The 22,969-nt window shown below is 45.3% G+C and overlaps 2 protein-coding genes across 2 annotated transcripts in view; one reads left to right on the plus strand and one right to left on the minus strand.

Annotated features, from left to right (window-relative positions):
• LOC147022860 (steryl-sulfatase-like) overlaps nucleotides 1-15,094 on the minus strand; it is a 103,974-nt gene extending 88,880 nt beyond the window's left edge. Inside the window, exon 1 of the mRNA XM_085887758.1 lies at nucleotides 15,015-15,094. The gene's annotated coding sequence lies outside the window, so the exon portion shown is untranslated. The remainder of the gene's footprint in view (nucleotides 1-15,014) is intronic.
• Nucleotides 202-22,693, plus strand: LOC147022861 (uncharacterized). Its single transcript, XM_085887765.1, has 2 exons — nucleotides 202-619; nucleotides 20,454-22,693. The coding sequence occupies exons 1-2, from the start codon at nucleotides 202-204 to the stop codon at nucleotides 20,927-20,929; spliced, it is 894 nt and encodes a 297-aa protein (XP_085743891.1). The 3' UTR covers nucleotides 20,930-22,693.
• Nucleotides 22,694-22,969: the final 276 nt, after the last annotated feature.

A 22,969-nucleotide genomic window follows, 5' to 3' on the forward strand; every position in this document is an offset into this window, starting at 1 on the left:
CGACGGCGTCGGTGGCCGCGGCGCGCTTCCGAGTGGCGGGCACGTTGTCGGAATCCCGTAATGTCTGCGATCGAGCGGAGAAACACGCCGGACTTACCGATTGACGCCCACCCGTCGTTGTCGTGAATTGCACCGTTATACCTTTAGCTGACCGCGGGTGGCGAGAGCGACCTCAACCGTCCGTTCGTGCGAATCGACGCAATGGCGTCGTTGGACAACGGCGAGGGCGAACAGCGTCGCAGCTCCGGCCGCCGGAGGAAGAGTCGCTTTAAAGGGCACGAGAACGCCGTCCTCATCAAAGAAGTGCTGAGCAACCAGCTGGCCCTGTTCGGGCCACGCAAGGCCTCGGCCAACACTCGACGGGCCATCTGGCAGGACATCGCCACCAAGATCAACGCCCTGGGCGGTTGTCGCCGGCAGGCGACGGACATCCAGAAGCGCTGGCACGACATCCGCGGCGGCGTCAAGAAGAAAGCGGGACTGGCGCGTCGGCCCGGCCGGCTGGGTCCCCAGTGGTCCATCCTGACCCCGATGGAGGAAAGGATTCTCGCCACGTTCGATCTTCGCACGCAGCTCGGAAACGGCCAGCTTCCCGCGTGGACCATGGAGCAGCAAGCCAGTGAGTGTGCGCGGATCGTTTAAACTGACCTCGTCGAACCCGAAGTGTTTAAATTCTCGAAAGTAAATTATTATTATTATTATTATTATTTTTTTTTTTAACTGCGTGCGTCACGACTGCTTTCCTGTGAGGTAACCGCTCTTATTTTCGGACGCGTATAATAATATAATAATATTTATAGTTTTCGCCGGTAATGATAACATTTTTTACCTCACCGTTTTTAACGATAAAAATTTCGGTATTTCATACCGATGTCGTCACTACCGGTTGTGACGTCATTTCGACTAACCAATGAAATCGCTTGTTCGCTGAAATAACTTGATGGTGAATGCCGTGATGTCCGTACCACTCTGAAGCAAAGGATACATTGAATTTTTTTTCTTTCTTTCTTTCGTTTCCAAGGTTTGGCCAGGTTACCGACACGCAATCGCCTCCTCTTGTCGCGCTCTTTTATTATTACTTTTTTATTATTATTATTTACAGTACTGCTGCTGTGGGATCAAGGTCCACCAGCCGATGCTGACGGGCAGGCCGACCCGGCTAAATGTCTCTCCGAAGGACGGCACGTCGTTCATTGATGCAACCTCCTGCCTGCAAAGCACTGGAGTGGTTGTTTCGGTGGTGGTCGTATGGCATCTTGGCTGTCGGGGTAGCTATCATTTCTTGAAGCATGACTGTGTCGCTGATGCAGTGCCCCTCTACCAGTACACACACTGGAAATGGTACTCATTTCGCCGACCTCGGAAGGATGACAGGCTGAGTCAACCCCACCTGGTATTAATTCAGCGGCCGCATTTCTTGAAGCGTGACTGTGTCGCTGATGCAGTGCCCCTCTACCAGTACACACACTGGAAATGGTACTCATTTCGCCGACCTCGGAAGGATGACAGGCTGAGTCAACCCCACCTGGTATTAATTCAGCAGCCGACAGAGCTTGAACTCAGGACCCGAGGATCCCAAGCCACCACCCTAACCACAGAGCCAACACCAGGCTCATGGTTGTTGCAATGTTTACGGTCAGGGTATGAATCAAAAAATATGACCCATATCGACTGAATGTTCACACCACCGTTTTGTTAATACCTGGCCCCCTCTTCTTTGAGCAGCTGCGCTGATGTTGAAGCAAGTTTTTGAAGATGGAAAACACAAAGGAAAAACGAGGTTTAAGCAATAATTGGTTCATGTCCATCTTGTCTCTCTGTCAGTCCGTCAGTCCGTCCATGCCCACCTGTGCTTTTTCACACCTTAACACATTCAAATGAAACTCGGTACGTGGCTTCATGATAAGCCAGAGAACAAGTTTGAGTTTCAGGACGTTTCGTCAATTTTTAGCCGCGTCGCGAACGTGAGCGCGAGCGCGAGCACTAAGAGTTCTTTTTCTTTTTATTCTTACAAAACCTTTAGGACTCGGCTCTTTTATATACATGATCCAGATCTCCTTAAATACAAAACACCTGTACACATCCTCGCATTGAGGGTGCCTTTTGAGAGCGTCTATCATGAACTTTTAAATATATTTGGACATTTGCTTTAAAGTTTCAAAAAGTTCACGTTACTATTTAAAGATTATTCCATTTAATGTGTTGTAATTTCGTAAATACACAATTTTCTCATCATGAACAGGAGCCTCCATGACGGGTCTCGCTATTGGCTACATCAAGGCACGTGACGAAATATCGGAAGTTGTTGTTATTGCCTTTAGAAAGCGGCTCTTGGACACATTTGTCCTTGTTATGTTGATCTTCTTCTTCTTCGTGTGTTGTATATCATTCACAATTCTGCATCAAAAAAGGCTGTGATGAATATCCCATTAACAATGTCCCCCTCACTACTTACACCGCCTAATTAACAATGTCCTCGTTCCTTACACCGCCTAATTAACAATGTACCCCTCACTACTTACACCGCCTAATTAACAATGTACCCCTCACTACTTACACCGCCTAATTAACAATGTACCCCTCACTACTTACACCGCCTAATTAACAATGTCCTCGCTCCTTACACCGCCTAATTAACACTGTCCCCCTCACTACTTACACCGCCGAATTAACAATGTCCTCATTCCTTACACCGCCGAATTAACAATGTCCCCCTCACTACTTACACCACCTAATTAACAATGTCCTCATTCCTTACACCACCTAATTAACAATGTCCTCGCTCCTTACACCGCCTAATTAACACTGTCCCCCTCACTACTTACACCGCCGAATTAACAATGTCCTCATTCCTTACACCGCCGAATTAACAATGTCCTCATTCCTTACACCGCCGAATTAACAATGTCCCCCTCATTCCTTACACCGCCGAATTAACAATGTCCCCCTCACTACTTACACCGCCGAATTAACAATGTCCCCCTCACTACTTCTTTTGTGGGTACAAAAGGCACCCTCGTCAAAAATGCCCCGCCAGAGATGCCACATGCATGAATTGCGACAAGAAAGGGCATTATGCCAGGGTATGTAAATCTACTCTAAGGAGAAATAAACCCACTTCTGCGGCTCTCTACTCGCAAAATAAATTAACTGCAGCCTCCCCGGGGAATCTATCCAAGGCTATCATCAACGTACGAATTAACGGGCATATGGCTGAGGCACTGATTGATACCGGTAGCTCTGAAAGTTTCGTCAACAGCTCGCTAGAATAGGGCAGGTTCTGTCTGCGTACGAAATGTGCCATTCTGGTTACCCCCGGGTGGCACAGAGACACATGGAGGTCTTGCAAAGCCCGACTGATTACCGCCGAGCAGTAGACCCGCGAGAAGGTGTCTGCAGCAGGGTTTTCCCTCCCGGGCCGGTAAACAATGTCGTAACTATAGCAAGCTCGGTCTATCCGTCATCTCATTTTTTCATTCTTAATTTCCCGTTATTTTTCCCATCAAACATGAATGCCACGGATCGTTGGTCCGTAACGAGCGTGAAGTGGTTTCCCAGCAAATAATGTCTCCATTTGCGCAGCGCTTCGACGATGGCGTACGCCTCCTTCTCTATCGCCGAGTGTCTCTGCTCGCTTCCAGAGAGAGTTCTCGAGAAGAACGCGACGGGTCTCCCAGACTGATTAAGCGTAGCAGCTATGGCGTGATCTGAAGCGTCGGTTTCCACCACGAAGGGCACCGAGCTATCGATCGATAAAACCACGGACTTACTGATATCGTCTTTGAGGTTGTGGAAAGCTGTCACAACAGCGGCATCTGGTGGAAAGTTTTTGCAATGCACTAGGGGATGTATTTTCTCGGAGTATTGCGAAATCCATCTCGCATAGTAAGCAAACATGCCGATCACCCGGCGCATCGTCTGCAGGTCCTGAGGTGGTGGTAGCTCACGGAGCGGGCGCAATCGTTCAGGATCAGGCTTAATTGTGCCGTCGGCTATTGTGTAGCCGAGAAGGTCAATTGACCTTGCCGAGAATACGCATTTCTCATAGTTGAGAGTCAGATTATATTTTCTAGCAATGCCCAAGAATCTGTCCAGATTCATATCATGTTCCCCCTGATCCCTACCGCACACTGTGACATTGTCCACGTAAACAAAAGTGTCTTTGAGGTTTTCATCTGAAATGATGTCGTCCATAACTCGTTGGAAGCAAGCTACTCCATTCGTGACACCGAATGGTATCCTTCTGAACTGGTAGAGGCGCCTCCCTGCCTGGAATGCGGTGTAAGGTTTGTCTTCCTCTCGGATGGGAATTTGGTGATAGGCGCTTCGCAAGTCGATGGTGCTGAATACCTTATAATTGGCCACGCGTTCGACCATCTCGTCTATGCGCGGCAGGGGGTAGGCATCGAGTTGGGTAAAGCGATTGACCGTTTGGGAATAATCGACAACCATTCGTTTCTTATGGTTCTGACTGCTGGTTACTAACACCTGTGCGCGCCATGGCGAATCGCTCGGTTCTATAATTCCTTCTTCCAGTAATCGCTTGGTTTCCGAAGTGATGAAATTCATGTCAGCAGGGGTATATCGCCGCGATTTGATCGCTATCGGTTTGCAGACCGGCGACAGGTTAGCGAACAGCTGGGGGGACGTCACCTCCGCGGTGGTCAACGCATTTAAAATTAGACGAGGCTTGCTTCCTCCAAAGGGTATTTCGACGCTCGTGTGCTGCTTGAGGACATTATGACCCAGAATTACGTCTGCGCACAAATCACGAAGCACCAGTACCCTTACATCCCGATGCGTGTACCCTTTTACGTCCAATTCAACATTGCAGTACCCTCGTACGCGGGATTGTAGTGAGGTGGCGGCCATGCATACCGTATTGTCTGTCGGGTGGATTATCCATTTCCTGTGTCTGGCTGTATCTGTGCCAGTGGGGTTCCTTGGGTTCCCATCGTAGCAGCGTTCATTAGCAGCATCGGTGTCCCAAATGACTCAGATTGCTGCTGAGCCGTATCCATCGCTCGTGCCTGATCGACTACCTTGTCAAGAGTGGGTTGCGCTTTCTCTAGTAAGCGTTGCCGTATGTGGGCTGATCTGAGTCCTTGGATGAATGCCTCCCGTGTCGCTTCCTTTCGGTGTTCCTCGGCGCTTACGGCCCGGAAGCTGCCGTCTTTTCCCAGCTGATTCAGAGCTTGCAGGAACTGATCGATTGTCTCCCCGGCTGCTTGCTTGCGTGTGTTGAGAAGATGTCGTATGTATACCTCGTTCTTGCGCTTCACGTAGAGCGCCTGCAGCACGTCGATCGCTGCTTCGTAAGTGTCGCACTCCGAGAAGAGCCTGTACACGCTGGGCGAGACAGGATTCACGAGAGCGGCAAATTTGTCCGCTCCCTCCTCGATGATGGTCAGATAGTGTGAGAAGGAACAGAACCAATGCGACCATTTCATTTCTGCGTCAGTCGCGTTTGGGTCTGCGTCGAACCTCTCTGGTTTGTAGATCTTGTCCATCGTTGGTTGAGAGAGCCGAGAAAACCAAATGGAATAAATTGAAATGAAAGCGAGAGAAGAACCTTCAGAGTTTAGGCTTTATTCCATTTGATTGGAGCCGCTTCTACGGGCACACCAGGAAATACAAGCGCAGCATGGAGTACAAGCAGTAAGGTACACACGCGCAACTAATCACCGCAAAATAAATCAGTATTATATATCAATCAGTGTTCTCACCATTCAATGAGCACCAAGTGAGCCGGCGACATACAATGGCAATGCCCCAGGGACAAAACCCCGCGGGCCGAGCCGACCCTCAGCTTTATCTCTTCTGTGCTCGAGCCGGGAAACATGTGATCACACGTCACGACCTTCCATTCACCACAGTCCCCCTCACTACTTACACCGCCGAATTAACAATGTCCTCATTCCTTACACCGCCGAATTAACAATGTCCTCATTCCTTACACCGCCGAATTTACAATGTCCCCCTCATTCCTTACACCGCCAAATTAACAATGTCCCCCTCACTACTTACACCGCCGAATTAACAATGTCCCCCTCACTACTTACACCACCGAATTAACAATGTCCTCATTCCTTACACCGCCTAATTAACAATGTACCCCTCACTACTTACACCGCCAAATTAACAATGTCCTCATTCCTTACACCGCCGAATTAACAATGTCCTCATTCCTTACACCGCCGAATTAACAATGTCCCCCTCACTACTTACACCACCGAATTAACAATGTCCTCATTCCTTACACCGCCGAATTAACAATGTCCCCCTCACTACTTACACCACCTAATTAACAATGTCCTCATTCCTTACACCGCCTAATTAACAATGTCCTCGCTCCTTACACTGCCTAATTAACACTGTCCCCCTCACTACTTACACCGCCTAATTAACAATGTCCCCCTCACTACTTACACCACCGAATTAACAATGTCCTCATTCCTTACACCGCCTAATTAACAATGTACCCCTCACTACTTACACCGCCAAATTAACAATGTCCTCATTCCTTACACCGCCGAATTAACAATGTCCTCATTCCTTACACCGCCGAATTAACAATGTCCCCCTCACTACTTACACCACCGAATTAACAATGTCCTCATTCCTTACACCGCCGAATTAACAATGTCCTCATTCCTTACACCGCCGAATTAACAATGTCCCCCTCACTACTTACACCACCTAATTAACAATGTCCTCATTCCTTACACCGCCTAATTAACAATGTCCTCGCTCCTTACACTGCCTAATTAACACTGTCCCCCTCACTACTTACACCGCCTAATTAACAATGTCCTCGCTCCTTACACCGCCAAATTAACAATGTTCCCCTCACTACTTACACCACCTAATTAACAATGTCCCCCTCACTACTTACACCGCCTAATTAACAATGTCCTCGCTCCTTACACTGCCTAATTAACACTGTCCCCCTCACTACTTACACTGCCTAATTAACAATGTCCTCGCTCCTTACACCGCCAAATTAACAATGTCCCCCTCACTACTTACACCACCTAATTAACAATGTCCTCATTCCTTACACCGCCTAATTAACAATGTCCTCGCTCCTTACACTGCCTAATTAACAGTCCCCCTCACTACTTACACCGCCTAATTAACAATGTCCTCGCTCCTTACACCGCCGAATTAACAATGTCCCCCTCACTACTTACACCGCCTAATTAACAATGTCCTCGCTCCTTACACTGCCTAATTAACACTGTCCCCCTCACTACTTACACTGCCTAATTAACAATGTCCTCGCTCCTTACACCGCCAAATTAACAATGTCCCCCTCACTACTTACACCACCTAATTAACAATGTCCTCATTCCTTACACCGCCTAATTAACAATGTCCTCGCTCCTTACACTGCCTAATTAACACTGTCCCCCTCACTACTTACACCGCCTAATTAACAATGTCCTCGCTCCTTACACCGCCAAATTAACAATGTCCCCCTCACTACTTACACCACCTAATTAACAATGTCCCCCTTGCTCCTTACACCGCCGAATTAACAATGTCCCCCTCACTACTTACACCGCCTAATTAACAATGTCCTCGCTCCTTACACTGCCTAATTAACACTGTCCCCCTCACTACTTACACTGCCTAATTAACAATGTCCTCGCTCCTTACACCGCCAAATTAACAATGTCCCCCTCACTACTTACACCACCTAATTAACAATGTCCCCCTTGCTCCTTACACCGCCGAATTAACAATGTCCCCCTCACTACTTACACCGCCTAATTAACAATGTCCTCGCTCCATACACCGCCTATTTTTTTTTTCCCCGCCCCAAAGTGGACGGGAGAGAATTTCTATTGTTTTATATAAACCCAAACCAACATCATCTCAACTCACCGTTTTAAACCATTAACCATACTCCCCCCCCCCCAACACATCGCTGCTCTCCTGCCCTCATCTCAGTCCACAGAGCTCTCCTACCCCCCCCACCCACCTGTTCTCCTGCCCCTCCCCCCCTGCCGTTTACAGTAATAGTGAATATTCATTGAGGGCTTGCCATTACGGGGAAGGGAGGGAGAACAAATTTACCAGTGTGAAGAGTGCTTTATGCTTCAACCTCAGCGTTGCCCAGGTAAAAAAAAGGGAATTGTAATACCCTCTGACACCACTACCAGGTGGTGCTACACAGTGCACATTTATTTGGAGAATTTTCACCCCACCAGCACCCCCGTGTGAGGCCACAACCACATAGCCTATGTTACCCCCCACCCAAAGTTGTATTGTTGTGGAAATGGGCCCTTAGTGGGTTATTAAATATAGGATTAGCCCAGATCCTCCCTTAAATGCATGTTTAGCCAGGTTGTTTGGTAATCGGACGTTACATGTGTGTCAGGAGATGTAGCAGGCTGTCCAGTGTTCGTGCAGTGGTGGTGTTGGTGGTTGGCCGATTGGTGGAGAGCGGCTGCGGACTGGAGGGATGGACCAATCACGTATCCCCAGAGGTGTTCCAAAAAAGCGAGCCCCAAGAAGCAAGGGAGTAACTGCCTGAGTGTCGAGTCGCGATCTGCTGTATAAGGGACGGCTGTGTCTGTCTGTGATCTGCTTCGTGAAAAAGGCAAGAAGAACTGCATGAGGTCAGTCTGCCTTCTGCTGGATGAGAAACGACAGAGTCTGCGATCTGCTTCGAGAGCAACTGCCCAGTGTGGAGTCTGCGATCTGCTTGATGAGGAGTGACTTGACGGCTGTTCCTCCTCGGCAATGGACCCAGCGTGCAGGTCGTCCCCAGGTTCATCCTGAATCCAACCACGGAGCCTCTGACTGTCTTTGCTCCGGCACGGCTCGACACGTTTTTCCATCCCGTCGATCCGCCTGCGGAGCCCAACACCCCGATTTGGCCTAATCTGGTGAGCAGGCCAGGCCTGGATTTGTATGCTGGACCTTGTGAAAAGCCAGCTGGAGCACACCGTGGATCTTTCGCTCTTGTGCCGTTGACCTTACGGGGGCTGAACCCGCCGAGGCGGGTGCCGGAGTGGTGCGACAAAAGGACACCGCCGCCATCTTGCCACGCGGCGTGTTCGAGCTTGGGCGCTCGAATCCATTGACATCGGCTTCTCACAAGCCGCATTCGTGCCTTTGACACTTTCCCCTCGTCCATGAGGCACTACCGAGTACTCTGTTTCTTGTCTGAATGTCATCCAGGCCTAAGGTTTATCTCGCTAGGGTCCCCTTCGAAACGCGCATCCGTAGCTCCTGAGTTAAGAGAGGGTTATAGATGAATGATAATGTTCGTGAATGCTTTGCTTGTGTCGTGTTCTCCGACGTGTCCCCAATAAATCTGGCTGATTCATATGAAAGTTGCCGCCTTGAGTTTATTCGTGCCACGCTGAGGAACAACCGCTCGATTTGTATATAAAACCAAAATGGTTACGGACTGGCAGACTTCGCTCGGTCTCTGACAAACCCAGTCTGTAACCGGTGTCTATTTCCCCAACTGGCAAGGCACAGGTGTACTTTGGTATCGTGATCTGAGGCACGTGACCCGAGGCCTTTGCCGAACCAGCCGGCGTTATTACCCCTGAGACGGCGGTGCTGTTAAGTGACGCCAAATCTTCAACATTTGGCTGTCAAGAGTAGGATGTGATTCCCTCCACCGCCGGTCCTTAACAATATTAAGTTCTGAATCAAAAACAAAGGTTCTGTAATATTAACAGTGAAATAAAGAATTGTGGAGACCAAATACTTTTGTCAATTTCAACTTATTTTTCGAGAAAATTGTGAGTTGTTTGAAGAAAAGTGCAAGGGTGCCAATATTTTTGGCCACAACAGTATGTTGCAGGCAGGTCGTTGCATCACAAAGTGCCCTTGGATGCTAGATATTAAGCTGGGTGTTCCAGACACAGTGCTTTTCATCCAGCAGGAAACACACAGTGGGATCTATAATTAGTTTGACATTATGGAACCCACGACATCTCATGAAAAGTGCCATAGTTGTTGCTGGCACCCTGAACCAATTATTAATTCTTTCCACCTTCAGGCAAGCATTTGGTGTGGTTAACTGGTTCATGAAAGATTTCAGCTAAAATCGTTCCCCAGCTGATCACACAAGGAGGAAGGAATAATTGGAGCCGATTTGATGTGGATTTATTTGGTGTTTTTCGCTTGGTCCAATTTTGAAATGACTTGACATCTTTTCCTGTAATATTTAATGTGAATTTTCTTGTTCGTTGTCTCATTAACCTGCTATATGAGAGTGGGCTGTCTGTCTCAACCTCTTTCCTCAAGGCATTTTTAGGGATCTCGCAATGTCCATCAGCCAATGGTGGCTGGTGCCTATGTCAATGGTGCCCTGATTGATGGCCGTGAAGGCAGAAGTCTCCCCGAGGTGTACGTCGGCTCCCGAAGTTATGCTTTTTCTTTTTTGCTGCCTTGAGCCTAGCCCGAAGTTAGAAGTCATGCCTGGAGAATGTTCTGACCCCTGACGCAGTTCCTGGATGGTTACACACACACCTTGTGCATGATACTTTAACCCCTCTACATCAAAATAGGTCGGGCCTGTCTCCTCAGTTGGGCCATACTCCAGACAACTTATCCCAACACGTGTCCTTGATGCATGATCCAGAATTCCTATAAACTACGTGAAACTCAGTGCTAAGGTTTTAAATTTTAACTCCAGGACCTTCCACCCAGGCCATCCCCTGCCCACCATAAATGTAACAGTACATACATGTATGTAACACTGCTTGGCTGTCGACGCTGAAGGAGGAGGTTTCACCCTGATTTGCTGATAAAATGTTTTTGAAGCCCATGTTGGCTGATTGATGCGGTCGACGCATCATTAAGGTCGTTGAGGCAGCCCCAGGTTGATTTCTGTAGTTTGCTCACTTGAAGCCTGCATGCAGTGTTCCCATTGCTTGAGAAGAAGAAAAAAAAACCACAACACATTTGCAGTGGGTTGAGTGGACTGACTCAGTATGTATGGGTCTTGTAGTCCCTTTTTGGAGGTAACTGGGCATCCTAATGCAAGGCTTCGTATGGTGGACATAGCCACATTGCCTGAACATGCAGGGTGGGAAGGAATGCCAATGTGCACACGTCGTGTGAGGAGGGGCATTTGTGGACGTAGGGCAAGGTGTTGGAACACCTTTTGATAGGGATGTGGGAATGGAATGTATTCTCCTCCATGTCTGCCTGGGCACACAGACGGAAACAAAGAAATAATACACCTTCCTTTTATGAAAAATACAACCTACCATCCCTTGTGAGCAACATTTTATATTGACTGCTTACCTTACACAAATATGAAAAATTGCAAGATGATCATTAACTAATTAATAAACACAAATATATGTGGTGTCGAAGTACTTAATTTAGTCATTGCCAATCCCCTCACAAACCAACTTTTTTGTGGGGGGGGGGGTTATCTTTTATAAAGGACATACAGCTTGTATGTTAAAACCTAATCACACTTGGCCCACCTTGGTGAATAAAGTAATAATACATTCAAGCATAATTGAGAAAAGATTCCCATGGAAATCAGGCCTACTTGGGTCAAAATTGGGCAATGTACTTCAAGGAATACTCCAACGTCGAGCCCATCATGGCAGGGGGTTAAACGTCCGCGACGTCCGAAGCGACTCAACTGAGGAGGTGTTCCGAATTGATGGCGGATGGCGCTCGTGCAGGTGGTGAAGAGAGACACTAGAAACCTTAAGCTTTTAAACCAAACGGGTTTATTTCCCAAACCACAATAATAAGAAAAACAACGAGGGATGATTTGATCGCGACGGAGGAGACGACGACGGGTTGTGGTGGGGAAGATAAGGAAGATACAGAATCGATAATAAATAATTATGGACAAATAGGTAGGATAAATCTAAAGAAACTAAGAATCGAGTCAAGTCGGCCGAGGGAGTTTGGGCGGATGCCTTTCCGGGACAGGTTTGAGTGTCGAGGGTGCATCGGCTTTTTCCGGTATTCTTTGTCCTGTTTTGCTTGTATTATGGTCGACTCTCAGTTCAATTGGGTAAATCTCCCGGGGTGCCGGGAGGGGGTGATTGAGGATGATCAACATGTGATGAAGATGATATGGGTTCATCTTGGTCGGATAAATCAAACTAGGAAGATGGGCAGACCACGGCGGGAGAGTACCGATGGGTCGGAACCTCCCAAAGCGGTTAAGGCCACCTCTATCGCCGATGAGCACCATGCCAAACTCATGGTCATAGTTTCAGCCTAAGATGGTTCTCAACCCTTAAGCCCCGCCAACCCAATTCAAATGGCTACACTGATTGAAAAATAATTCGGAGACGTGTCCAGCGGCTTAAAGCTCAGATCCGGCGACCTCTTCATTGAGTGTAAATCGGTCACTTAACGGGAGATGGTGTTGGGCGCCTCGTATTTTGGCGGAGTCTGGGTCTCATGTCAGATTCCTTGGTATCTGAGGGAGAGTCGAGGAGTCATTTTCGGGACTGATCCCTCCATTGAAATTGATGACATCAAGAACCATTTAGCAGATGTGGGAGTTGTTGACGCCTGCCGTCTAACCACAGTCAGAGATGGGGTCAAAGTCAATACCACCTCGGTGGTTTTGTCTTTTGGCAACCCAATCCTTTCCTCAAGTTTTCTTGGGGTATCAAGCATTCATTGTATGGGAATACGTTCCAGCCCCTTTAAGATATTACAAATGTCAAAAGGTCGGTCACACTGCTCCAGCCTAAAGGGGCAAACAGCACTTCAGCAAATGTAATGGAGAGCACGAATACGGAAGCTGCACCACTGAAAAAATGTCTTGTGCTAATTGTGGTGGGAACCACAGTGCAGCCTGCAGAGAGTGCCCCGAATTCCAAAGAGCTGCCAACATCCAACTGGTGAAGACGCAGGGGAAACTGTCTTCTGCTGAAGCTGTCCTGATGGTCCCCAAAATTCAGAAAGTTAAAATCTCAGTAGATGTGGTTCGGAGCAACACCAAAACTGAGTACCCAGTAAACGTAATAACTAAATCGATGGGAGTTCAGACTGAGATGAAAGATACAGAATGCCAAACTGACAGTGCAATCACCGACGTAGATATGAATATTATAAAAACTGGATTCATTGGGTTTTGTTTTTTTCACCGAAGTAGTAAATTGTACAGCTCAAGCAGGGAACAAATCGGAGAAAATCAACATTATTTCCACTGCAGCCGTCAGACACGTGGGCTCGGTGGGGTTTTCTTCTAAGATGGTTTATAAAATATTCAGTCAATCGGGCCAAAAACGCAGAGGGTCAGACTCCAAACAGTCCTGGGATTCCCCTGCTGATTCATAAAAATTATCCAATGAAATGCATAAAGTTTAGCTTCTCATGGGCCGGAGTGTATTAAATACATCAGCGACCTCACGTCCAAACCGGATATATTCTGTATTCAAGAAACCTGGTTAAAATGTCTTGACCAATTTAGAATCCTCGGATACAACCTTCAGTGTATCCCCTGGTCGGGCGTAGCGCATACACATTGCTAACTGAGCCAGATGTACCCTCGACTCTGCAAATTGGTAAAGGAAACGAGGCGAACGGCATAAAGTCCCGAGCATTTATTTTATTGATTGATTTGTTTTTGTATTTGGCTGTAGCTGGAGTTTGGGTGTGTGGCGTTTGTAGAGCCTCGTGGCTCTGATAACGCCAGTAAACACAAACAGAAGAAGAAAGAAACTAAGACGCCCAACTCCATACTCGGTCACAGACGGGATGGGGACAAAAACGGAGGGACTCAGCTCTGGGGCAGCGGGGACGAGCAGGTGATTATGAGTAACGAGAACACGACAATGAGGCGAGCAGTTGAAGGGGAAACGAACAGTTGGTGATGGCACACGGCAGGCTCAAGGGATGGGGCAGAGCAGGTATGATGAAAGGACAAGCAGGACAACCTCCTCTCCTCACAGACGATTCTCCTCGCACGTTGATGGTTCTCCTCAGGCTTCTGCCGTGTTCTCATCAGACCAACTCTCTTCGTTTTCCTCACACCCACGCTTTCCTCTGCCGTCTCCAACACTCGCACTCCCAACTGCCGATTTTTCTCTTTCCTCTCCTTCCTCTTCGGCAAAGCTCTGCCACTTTTGGAGGCGTATGCAACTCCGTTCCCTTCTTTCGTGATGTCTCCCCCCCCCCCCCGCACAAATGTAACAACACTGCTGCAGCTATGGCTGAGTTAAATTGGCTCATTTCTACCACTCGTTGGAATCCAAGTTTTCCAAAGAAGATTCCTGGGATATCGTGTCTCACAAAGCTGCTTCCCTCGTGTACTGACGTGCATGTTCAAAGGCAGGACCAACCTCTTGGTTGTGTTTGTGTGTGGTTTGGGAGCTAACATTATCTTGCTTGCCTGGCTTTGGGGGTGGTGGATGCTTTTTGTGGTTGTATTTATTTGGAACGGAATGGCCGGGGGATTTAATTTAAAATACTGCCCCTTGTATGTCTTCCGTGTCGTCTCCATCATCCATTTTGACGTGGATAATGCCTGTCTTTTGGAGCAACCTTGTTTTAAACACTTAAGTGTACATAAGCAAATATTTGATGGCCTGCTTAGTGAAGTCGTTTTGAACGTTATGAGTCAGGAAAAGTCCACCTTGTATCGTTATAACATGTGGCATAGACAGCCTTAATGTTAACTTTATTTAAATCTCAGTACTGTGTGCTGTTTGGAAGTGTAAACTTGTCCTTTATTAACTATGTGTACTGTTTCTCGAACACTTTTTTTGCAGCGATACATCGAGGGTTTATCAGACACATTCACTGTTATGCTGGATTTGGTTCATAAGGTCTAGGCAGGACAAGGGATGACTTGGATTTGAGGCCTCGGTGAGATGATAAAAAATATTTTCCAGTAATGTGAACTATTCTTACCATGAGGTTGTTTTTGTTTGTTTGTTTGTTTTCTTTGTATTGAAGCCTAGGGTACCTATCATGATCTCAAACGGAGGTTATTGGTCCATTTTTCTCAAACCTACAGAATCGACAAACAAAATCTTTAATTTTTAGCTCACCTGGATTGAGCTGAGTCACCTAGTTCTGGGGAGCTTATGGGATGACGAGTCGTCCATCCGTCCATCCACAAATGCTTGCAACTTCTTCTCTGAAACTACACATACAATTGGGATTAAACTTTACCACAATGTTCGTCACTGTGCATGTATCAAGGTTTGTTCACGGCATTAAAAATAATAAAATCCATCGGTATTTATTTTCTTCGCCGTTACATACTTTGTGGGCCATCAGTGGTTCCCTGGTTGTGTTATCCAGCCGCAACCAGGTGAGCGCCTCGGGGTATTGCCCCTATGTTTGTTATTTATCATTGCTCCTCAGCCACATTTCAAATTTGGCTTTCTTGAAGAGACGAAGACTATGATGCGTCAACGAGAAAAGCACTACGAAAAGACTCGAGTGAAGTCGATAGCGTGCCATTGCAAATCCCCACTCTTCCCACAAAAAGCAATTTTGAAAGATGGCAAAAAAGTTACACCAGGATTGACTCAATATCAAAATCAGAGTTTAAAAAAAATAATTCCCTGCGACCTTCTGTCCCCACCCCGATGGGGCACAAAACGGGGATCAAATTAAAATCGTTACCTATTTCATGCATCTCCCAATGTTGATTGCAAATACATTTCATGAAAAAATGCTTTAAGCCGATAATTTATTATTATTTTTTGTACTGGACCTTTTGACCCTGCCCCAGGGGATGGGGCCGAAAATAATGCTGCTCTTGCACCTTTGTGCCGTATTGTTATCATAACTACCAAGGTTGGTCAATTTGTGCCTGACCGTTTAGGAGGAGAGAGTGTGACAAACAGACGAACAGACGGAGCCAACTACAATATCAACCCTCCTCCCACCCCTGGTTTTATTTATTTATTTATTATTTTTTCGAAAAAAAACAGGATAAAATCCTTATCTTTGGTGAATCTTAGCCTCAGTCATCATCAATTTATACCGGTGGGGTCATACCGGTATAATTAAATTTAAATTTTTTTCACGCAATGGTCCGTTACGTATTCATACATGATGTACATGTCGTTGACACACGGTAATTTTTCAAAGTATTCCCACACACGGGGGTTAAAAAAAAAAAATTCTCAAAATGATGAGAACAGTTATTTTACTTCCATCTTCAACTTGTATTTAAAATGATTTTGTTTTAAAACAAGATCAGTATTTGGTAATCGCCACAGGACGGGATCCATCACTCTTGCCGCTCCGGTGTGACTATTGTGGAACGCTGTTCCGGTATGATTATACCGGTATCGCTATCACAGATCACTTACTTGGCATAGGCTTTCTAAAGCACACCCGATTCATATAAATAAGCAATTGCCAATTTCTTTAAAAACTGCCACAAGGGCAAAGAAAAACACAATTGCTTGTATGGGTGCTCAAGTTGCTGAGGGTTAAACATTCAAACCTACTGTACTTGCTTCCTGGTACACCTTGACATCATACATTCCACTGTTCCAGGTGTAGCCGAGTCCATCAGAGCTTCTCAAATCCTGTAGTACATGAACGGTATTTAAAGACTGTAAACAACTTTCTTCGATTTGTTCATTGTTTGTATCACAGATTGATATATCTACCCATTATTTTTTTATACGGGTTTTTTTTTTTTTGGTTTGTTTGGTATACCAGTGTAATATGCTTATTTAAAACCAGCAAATATCACCCATCGCTTCGCTAAGGGGAGGGAGACGAGAGAGAGAAGGGGGGGAGGGAGAGTGAGGAGTGGGTGGGAGAAGGGAAGGCAGCGTGAGGTGAGAGGAAGGGAAGGCAGACGTGCGACGTAGCATTAATTACAATTCATACTGTCTCATCAAAATTATTCTGCATAGAATCAGAGTGAAGATGGAAACAAAATATTGATCTGAAATCCATTTTCTATCGGTCATACAATAAATACCACCCAAAGAGCGTGTCTACCGACTGCAGTACGTACTGTGTACAACCCACAAACCTTGAGTAGATGTCACCTTCGTTTTGTGGAAATTTTAAGAAACATTTAAAAAAAACCATATTTCATTATAAACGTTTCAAGGAGATGTGCATAAACATTAATGTTTAATGTTGAAAAACAGTTGGGCAATCATCATGTGATGGGTGAAAAACGTTTGGCGCGGTAATTTAGAAAACTCGTTAATATGGCAAACGGCTCATAAATCAGGTGTTATCAAATATATTTTGCTTTGAAACTCACAAAGAGAAACCATATAACCTTTCTAAAGCACACCCAGTTCAAAATACCAAATAACCAATTGCTTTTGAAATGGTCACGAGGAGAAAGGAAACTGTGATCGCTCGTATGCTGCTGAGGTTAAAAGTTAAAACCGCCACCACCCATCAACACCATAAGATACGGGATGAAACTGCCACCACGGCGCCCCTAACCAAGCATGCAGGCATGCACACACATACCTGCGGAGAGTCACTTTACAGATCCAAATCTACCCATGTGTACTTCTACCTTGTAGCAACTGCCGACTGTACATCCCGATCAGAACAGCAACTGCACCACTATCGACTGTCGGGCCCTCGGCATGTGGCTTAAGCACTCAAGCAAGCACTCTAATTAAATGGTTGATTAGGAATGGCTGGCTTGGCAAGCAATAGAAAGCTGATTGGTAATGTCACATACCCACAATAAACTAAACATCGCCGATTTCTTAACATTTTCGCATTTCACTCCAGATTTCGAGTTATTTAGTCCACATCATCCAATCCTCCAAACTCAAATTGTAATTCGATTATGTACTTTAAATAGTCCGTGAGAGTAGATCGAGGAAAATTGCATCATACAATGCATGCAATCACTCCATGCCCCTCATTTGAAAACTATAGCACTTACAAAAGTGATATACAGAGCAATTCGAAGGTATGAAAATCAGGTATTCGATTATATCACTGAGGAAAGTGACAAAAAACATTTTGAGCACTTTATCGTTAATAAACCATTGCGGCCTGTTCCAACTCGAGGCATTGTTGAGCAGGCCAAACAAAATGGCGAGGTAACCCAGGATGTGCTTTAAGACCCCATCGATAGCGAGTTGTCCGTGCATGCACCTTATAAAGGATGTAATTAAATAAGTCCATTAATTATCTTCAAAAGGCGTGTCTTAATTAACTCAAACACCCAATTTTCACTCATGCACTCCCTTGGAGTTCCCCAAGTATGCATGCAAAGTTTGGGGCCACTCTGTTTCATGGTTTTGGAGTTATGGAGGACACACACACATTTATTTTATAAGATTCCACCCTACGAGCAGGTAGCAGCTGTTGTTTATCTCACACGATGATGACAATCGACACGTCAATGATTGGGTTTTATTAGGGATTTTGCAGGAAATAATTTGAGAAAAGAAAGAAATTTATTTAATTCCATGGTTATTTGCACACGCCGAGGGATCCTTTTGTATAGTATCACCTACAGGTAACAGAGTAATTAATTTGGATCATTGTACTGAGGCAACTGAGTTAATGGGGCATTTAGTGATGTAGGGTGGATGTGTTTCGGATGTGAAATGAACAGGAGTGAGGAAGAGGGGGTGAGACGGGGATGGTGTGAAGTGGGGGTTGGGAGGTGAAAGGGCGACTTGAGCGGTTTGAGATTGAGGAACGGACGCGTGGATTCAGGTGAGGGAAGTTTCTCACGGGAATTACGGGGTTTGAAAGGCAAAAAGGGCATGATCTTGAGGACTAAGGAGTTACTGTTTGGAATCTAAAGGGCGATGGATGGGTAGCTGGAGTTAACGGCACCAATGCAAATGCCATTGGTGTGATCCATGAAAGTATGATGGATTGCTGTACCTCATCCCGGTATTGCTTCTGTTCCGGTATGACTGTCATGGATCGCCGTGTCGGTAATCGACACAGGCTTTCGAAAGCACACTCGATTCATATAAATAACCAATTTGCAATTGCTTTAAAAACTGCCACGAGAGCAAAGAAAACCATGATTGCTTGTATGGTGCTTGGGTGCTGATGGTTAAAAGTTAAAACCTTCTGTACTTACTTCCTATTAAACTTTGACATCATACGTTCCACCGTTCCAGGTGTGGCCGAGATGCCGAGTGCATCACGGCTATAAAAATAATATACGGTATTTAAAGATTGCACAAATCTTTCTTCGATTTGTTGGTGACAGACCAGTTTATTTAATTTTATCTATTACCTTCGCATTCTGCGAAAGGTTATGTTTTGGTCGCTGTGTATATATTTATTTGTGAATATGTGTGTTTGTTTGTTATTCGCATAACTCAGAAAGTATTAAACCGATTTACATGAAATTTGGTGGGATGATTCGTGAGTATCCAAGGACGATTTGATTAGATTTTGGGAGCGATCGGATCAAAGGTCAAGGTCATGAAAAGGTCAAAAACACTCTTTTGAGCATAACTTCCTTCATAATACAGCTATCGACATGCAACCACCGCCATATTGTTTCATGAGGAGATGCCTTTCGGATATGTAGTGTCGGATTTGACATAACGTCATCGGAAGTGCATCTAAATGACGTCACAAGATGACGTAAATTTTCAATTTTCGATCTCATCAGTTTTTATCATACCGTTTTGTAGGACTTACCTTAAGGACGTCACACACCAAATTTGACTTCGATTGGACTGACCGTTGTGACGTCATTGACGTTTGAACATGACGTTTTTCAACTGTGGCTAAAATGTCCTGATATTTTACATTCAAATATCTATATGATTTATAGAGCAAAGTCTCCCAAATCCAGGCATTAGGATCATTACCAAAATATCTGTTTATTGATGTACAGGTTTTGCCAATTAACTCTGCAGTCAAGGTCAAGGTCACACTCAAGGTCAAAATATACTTGTAGGCATAGCTTCAGATCTAATAGAGCTATTGACATGAAACCAACGTTAAAATGTTCAGTGAACTACGAGCTTTCAGAATGGTAGTCCCCGATTGGACGTGACGTCCCCGGAAGTGCGTCAAAATGACGTCAAAAGATGACGTCATTTTTCAACTTTTTAATTTTTCAGTGTTTATCATTCCATTTTGTTGGACTGCCTTCAAGGAGGTTACACACCAAATTTGACGTCAATCGGACTGACGGTTGTGACGTCATGGACGTTTTAAAATGACGTTTTTCAAATGTGCCCGGAAAAAAGTTGCGGCGGCGAAGGTATGCGCTCTACCGAGTGCCCGTTCTAGTTTATTTATTTCAGAATTCCAATGCTGGTATAAACCGGTATATCGATATATCACCGGACCCTAGTCAATAGTTTGTGACACTGCACAGCCTGATGTTTTGAGTGTGATGGAGAGATTGCGTGTCGTGATTGGAACTCATTTTGTCTTGGCCCTGAAAGAAGGAGTTCTGCTATCACTCCACCACCCTGCATTTACAAATACCATGAAGTGTTTTCATTTCTAATTCACTCCCCCCTCCACCCCCCCCCCCATTCCAGGTGATGAATCTGTAATTGATGACAGAGATGTGCAGCACCACCAGTTGCAGAGCCAAAGGTGGTCATCTGCAGTTAACATGGAGGAAGAGGGTGATGACGACGACGAAGAAGATGATGATGCACAAGATACGGATGATTCGGTGGAAGAGGATGAGGATGAAGATGGCAACAGTTTGGGGCAATGGCGAACGTCGTCGAGGCAGCCCCAGGCTGATGACTGCAGTTTGCTCACTCAAACCCTGCAGTATGTTCTCATTGCTCAAGAGAAAAACAACACGATATTGCAGCGGCTAGAGCAGGCGGTGGGTCGAGTGGCAGATGTCTTGCAGTCCCTTGTGGAGGTAACCAGGCGTCCTAATGCAAGGCTTCGCATGGCGGACAAGGCCACAATGCCTGAACCTGCAGGGTGGGAAGGAATGCCAATGCCCACACGTAGTGTGAGGAGGGGAACTCGTGGACGTAGGGGAAGGTGCTAGAACACCTTTTGATAGGGAAACATTTTTTTAAAAAGATGACTGCACATGTTTAGTTTGTTCTATGTTCTTGATGTTGCAGTGGCTGATGCAGCATTTTTTAAACTTGCATTTCCAGGGTGTTGAACAGATGTTCATGCTGTTTTAGGATCCCTACCATTTCTGAAAAGCTCCATATCATACATTAGGCCGGTATGTCTGACAACAATTCACACAACCTACCTTGTGGAAATTATTTACAAGTAAATAAACTATACTCCAGCTGTAGTTTATAAGGGAGTAGCATAATGTAGTTAAATTGTTCCCAACATGGTGTCCAGAGAAATGGTTCCAAAATATGTCGATCATTTGAGATCTCCTCCTCCTCCTCTCAATTTTGGTTTGTTAGAGTTTGTACAAGTGTTATTTTAACAATAATTGCAAATGCCATTGGTGCCGCAAAATTAAATCGTTCAACCCCGAATCGCCATCCCTACTTGTGACCCACCCTCCCCCGTTGCAGCAAAATTAATCAAACGTATTAAACCATCACCTCCTCTTCCTCTGCCGACCCTCTTTCCCCACATCACACTCACATTATTTTTGTGTTTACAGGGATTTGTAATACATCTCTCCGTTCATTCCGAACATAAATGACAGAAAGCAACAGCTTTCTTGACTGACAAATTAAAAGAACAGGCAAATAAAATTTTAAAAAGCATCAGACATGATCTAAACGAGCAGTTTGTTGGCAAGGATGGAAAGGGGAGAAGGCATGTCGGACGTTTGATCCAACAGGAAGTTGGGCAGGAAGCTACGCTCTTCCTTTTCTTGTTAATTCCGATATGGTGATGGGGGCGGAGGCAGGGGAGTGGGCTGAGCAGTTAATGTTACCGTATGGCATCATCAGGAGTATTAGCCCCATTTAAGCTACTATGAATGTCAGTGAAAACATTCATACCCTCAGCAGACCACCGTATTGCAGCTTGAATATTGTAGAATGTCTTCACAAAGTGTAGTAAATGGAAGGTGTGTTGTGATAAGCGTTGGTCTTTTTATTATTACTTTTTAAGCATTGACCCTCAGGCAGGCTAATAATCTCAGCTTAACCCAGTTTTTGTGTTGATAAAATCTGGCTTGACTGAATCTTTTAATATAAGTTTGAGGGCTTTTTTTTTTAAATGCAGGCTTTAAGCTTACGGAGTAGCTGTAATACAAACCACATACACTCATGTAGACAAATAAATGAGACAAAACTGTACTTTACCACAAACGAGCAACCACTGAGCTTTGGGAAAGTGACATACAGTAACTTATCGGGGCCTCTGGGTACCGGGTGGCACTCTTAATTATGCTTGTCTGTTTTTTTTTTCTCCTTACTCGATGGGGTGAGAGTGGGTTGGGGGGTGGAACTGAGAATAACTTTCCTCCTCTCTGTGGATGCCAACTGATGAGGTTTCAATGTGCTTTATCCTTTCAATGCTAAGCATCAAGCAATGGAGCAGCATGTACCATTGTTAGGTCTTTGTTATGACGACCAGGGATGGAAACGAATCAATGGATGCCAGACTCAGAGCGGATACTCTAATCATTGTGCCACCGATCGTGTTCACACTAAGCATTTGTTCACACCATTCATTTCTTTAATTTGCATTGTATTGATTCGTAACATATTGACCACTACTGTGAGAATTGGTGATGTTGCAACTGCTGGAATTGTTGATGCTTGTCAAAGCGTTGCTTCATGTTGTAAAAATAATGAATCATAAAGGATTCTCAAATGTCGTATCTAAATAGTGTTTTACTTTTTTGAAAAAAGATGCAAAGGCAATTACCTGCTTTGTCATGATTCTGCTAGCGGCAACTGTAGAGCCAGTGATTATCATTATTATTATTTATTTTTATTATTATTATTATTATTTTTTAAACAAAAAAAACATGGTTTGCACATTCCTTGAAAGTCCTGGAAAAAATGAGCATTTTCCAGTGACACCGGAAAGTCCTGGAAAATCGAGAAAATTGTGCAAATATAAACGAGCCGCTGGTCGGAATTGTTAATTCCAC

Source organism: Eptatretus burgeri, chromosome 7, assembly GCF_056783735.1.
Source record: "Eptatretus burgeri isolate ZD-2024b chromosome 7, Ebu_testis_v1, whole genome shotgun sequence".
Lineage (NCBI taxonomy): Eukaryota > Metazoa > Chordata > Myxini > Myxiniformes > Myxinidae > Eptatretus > Eptatretus burgeri.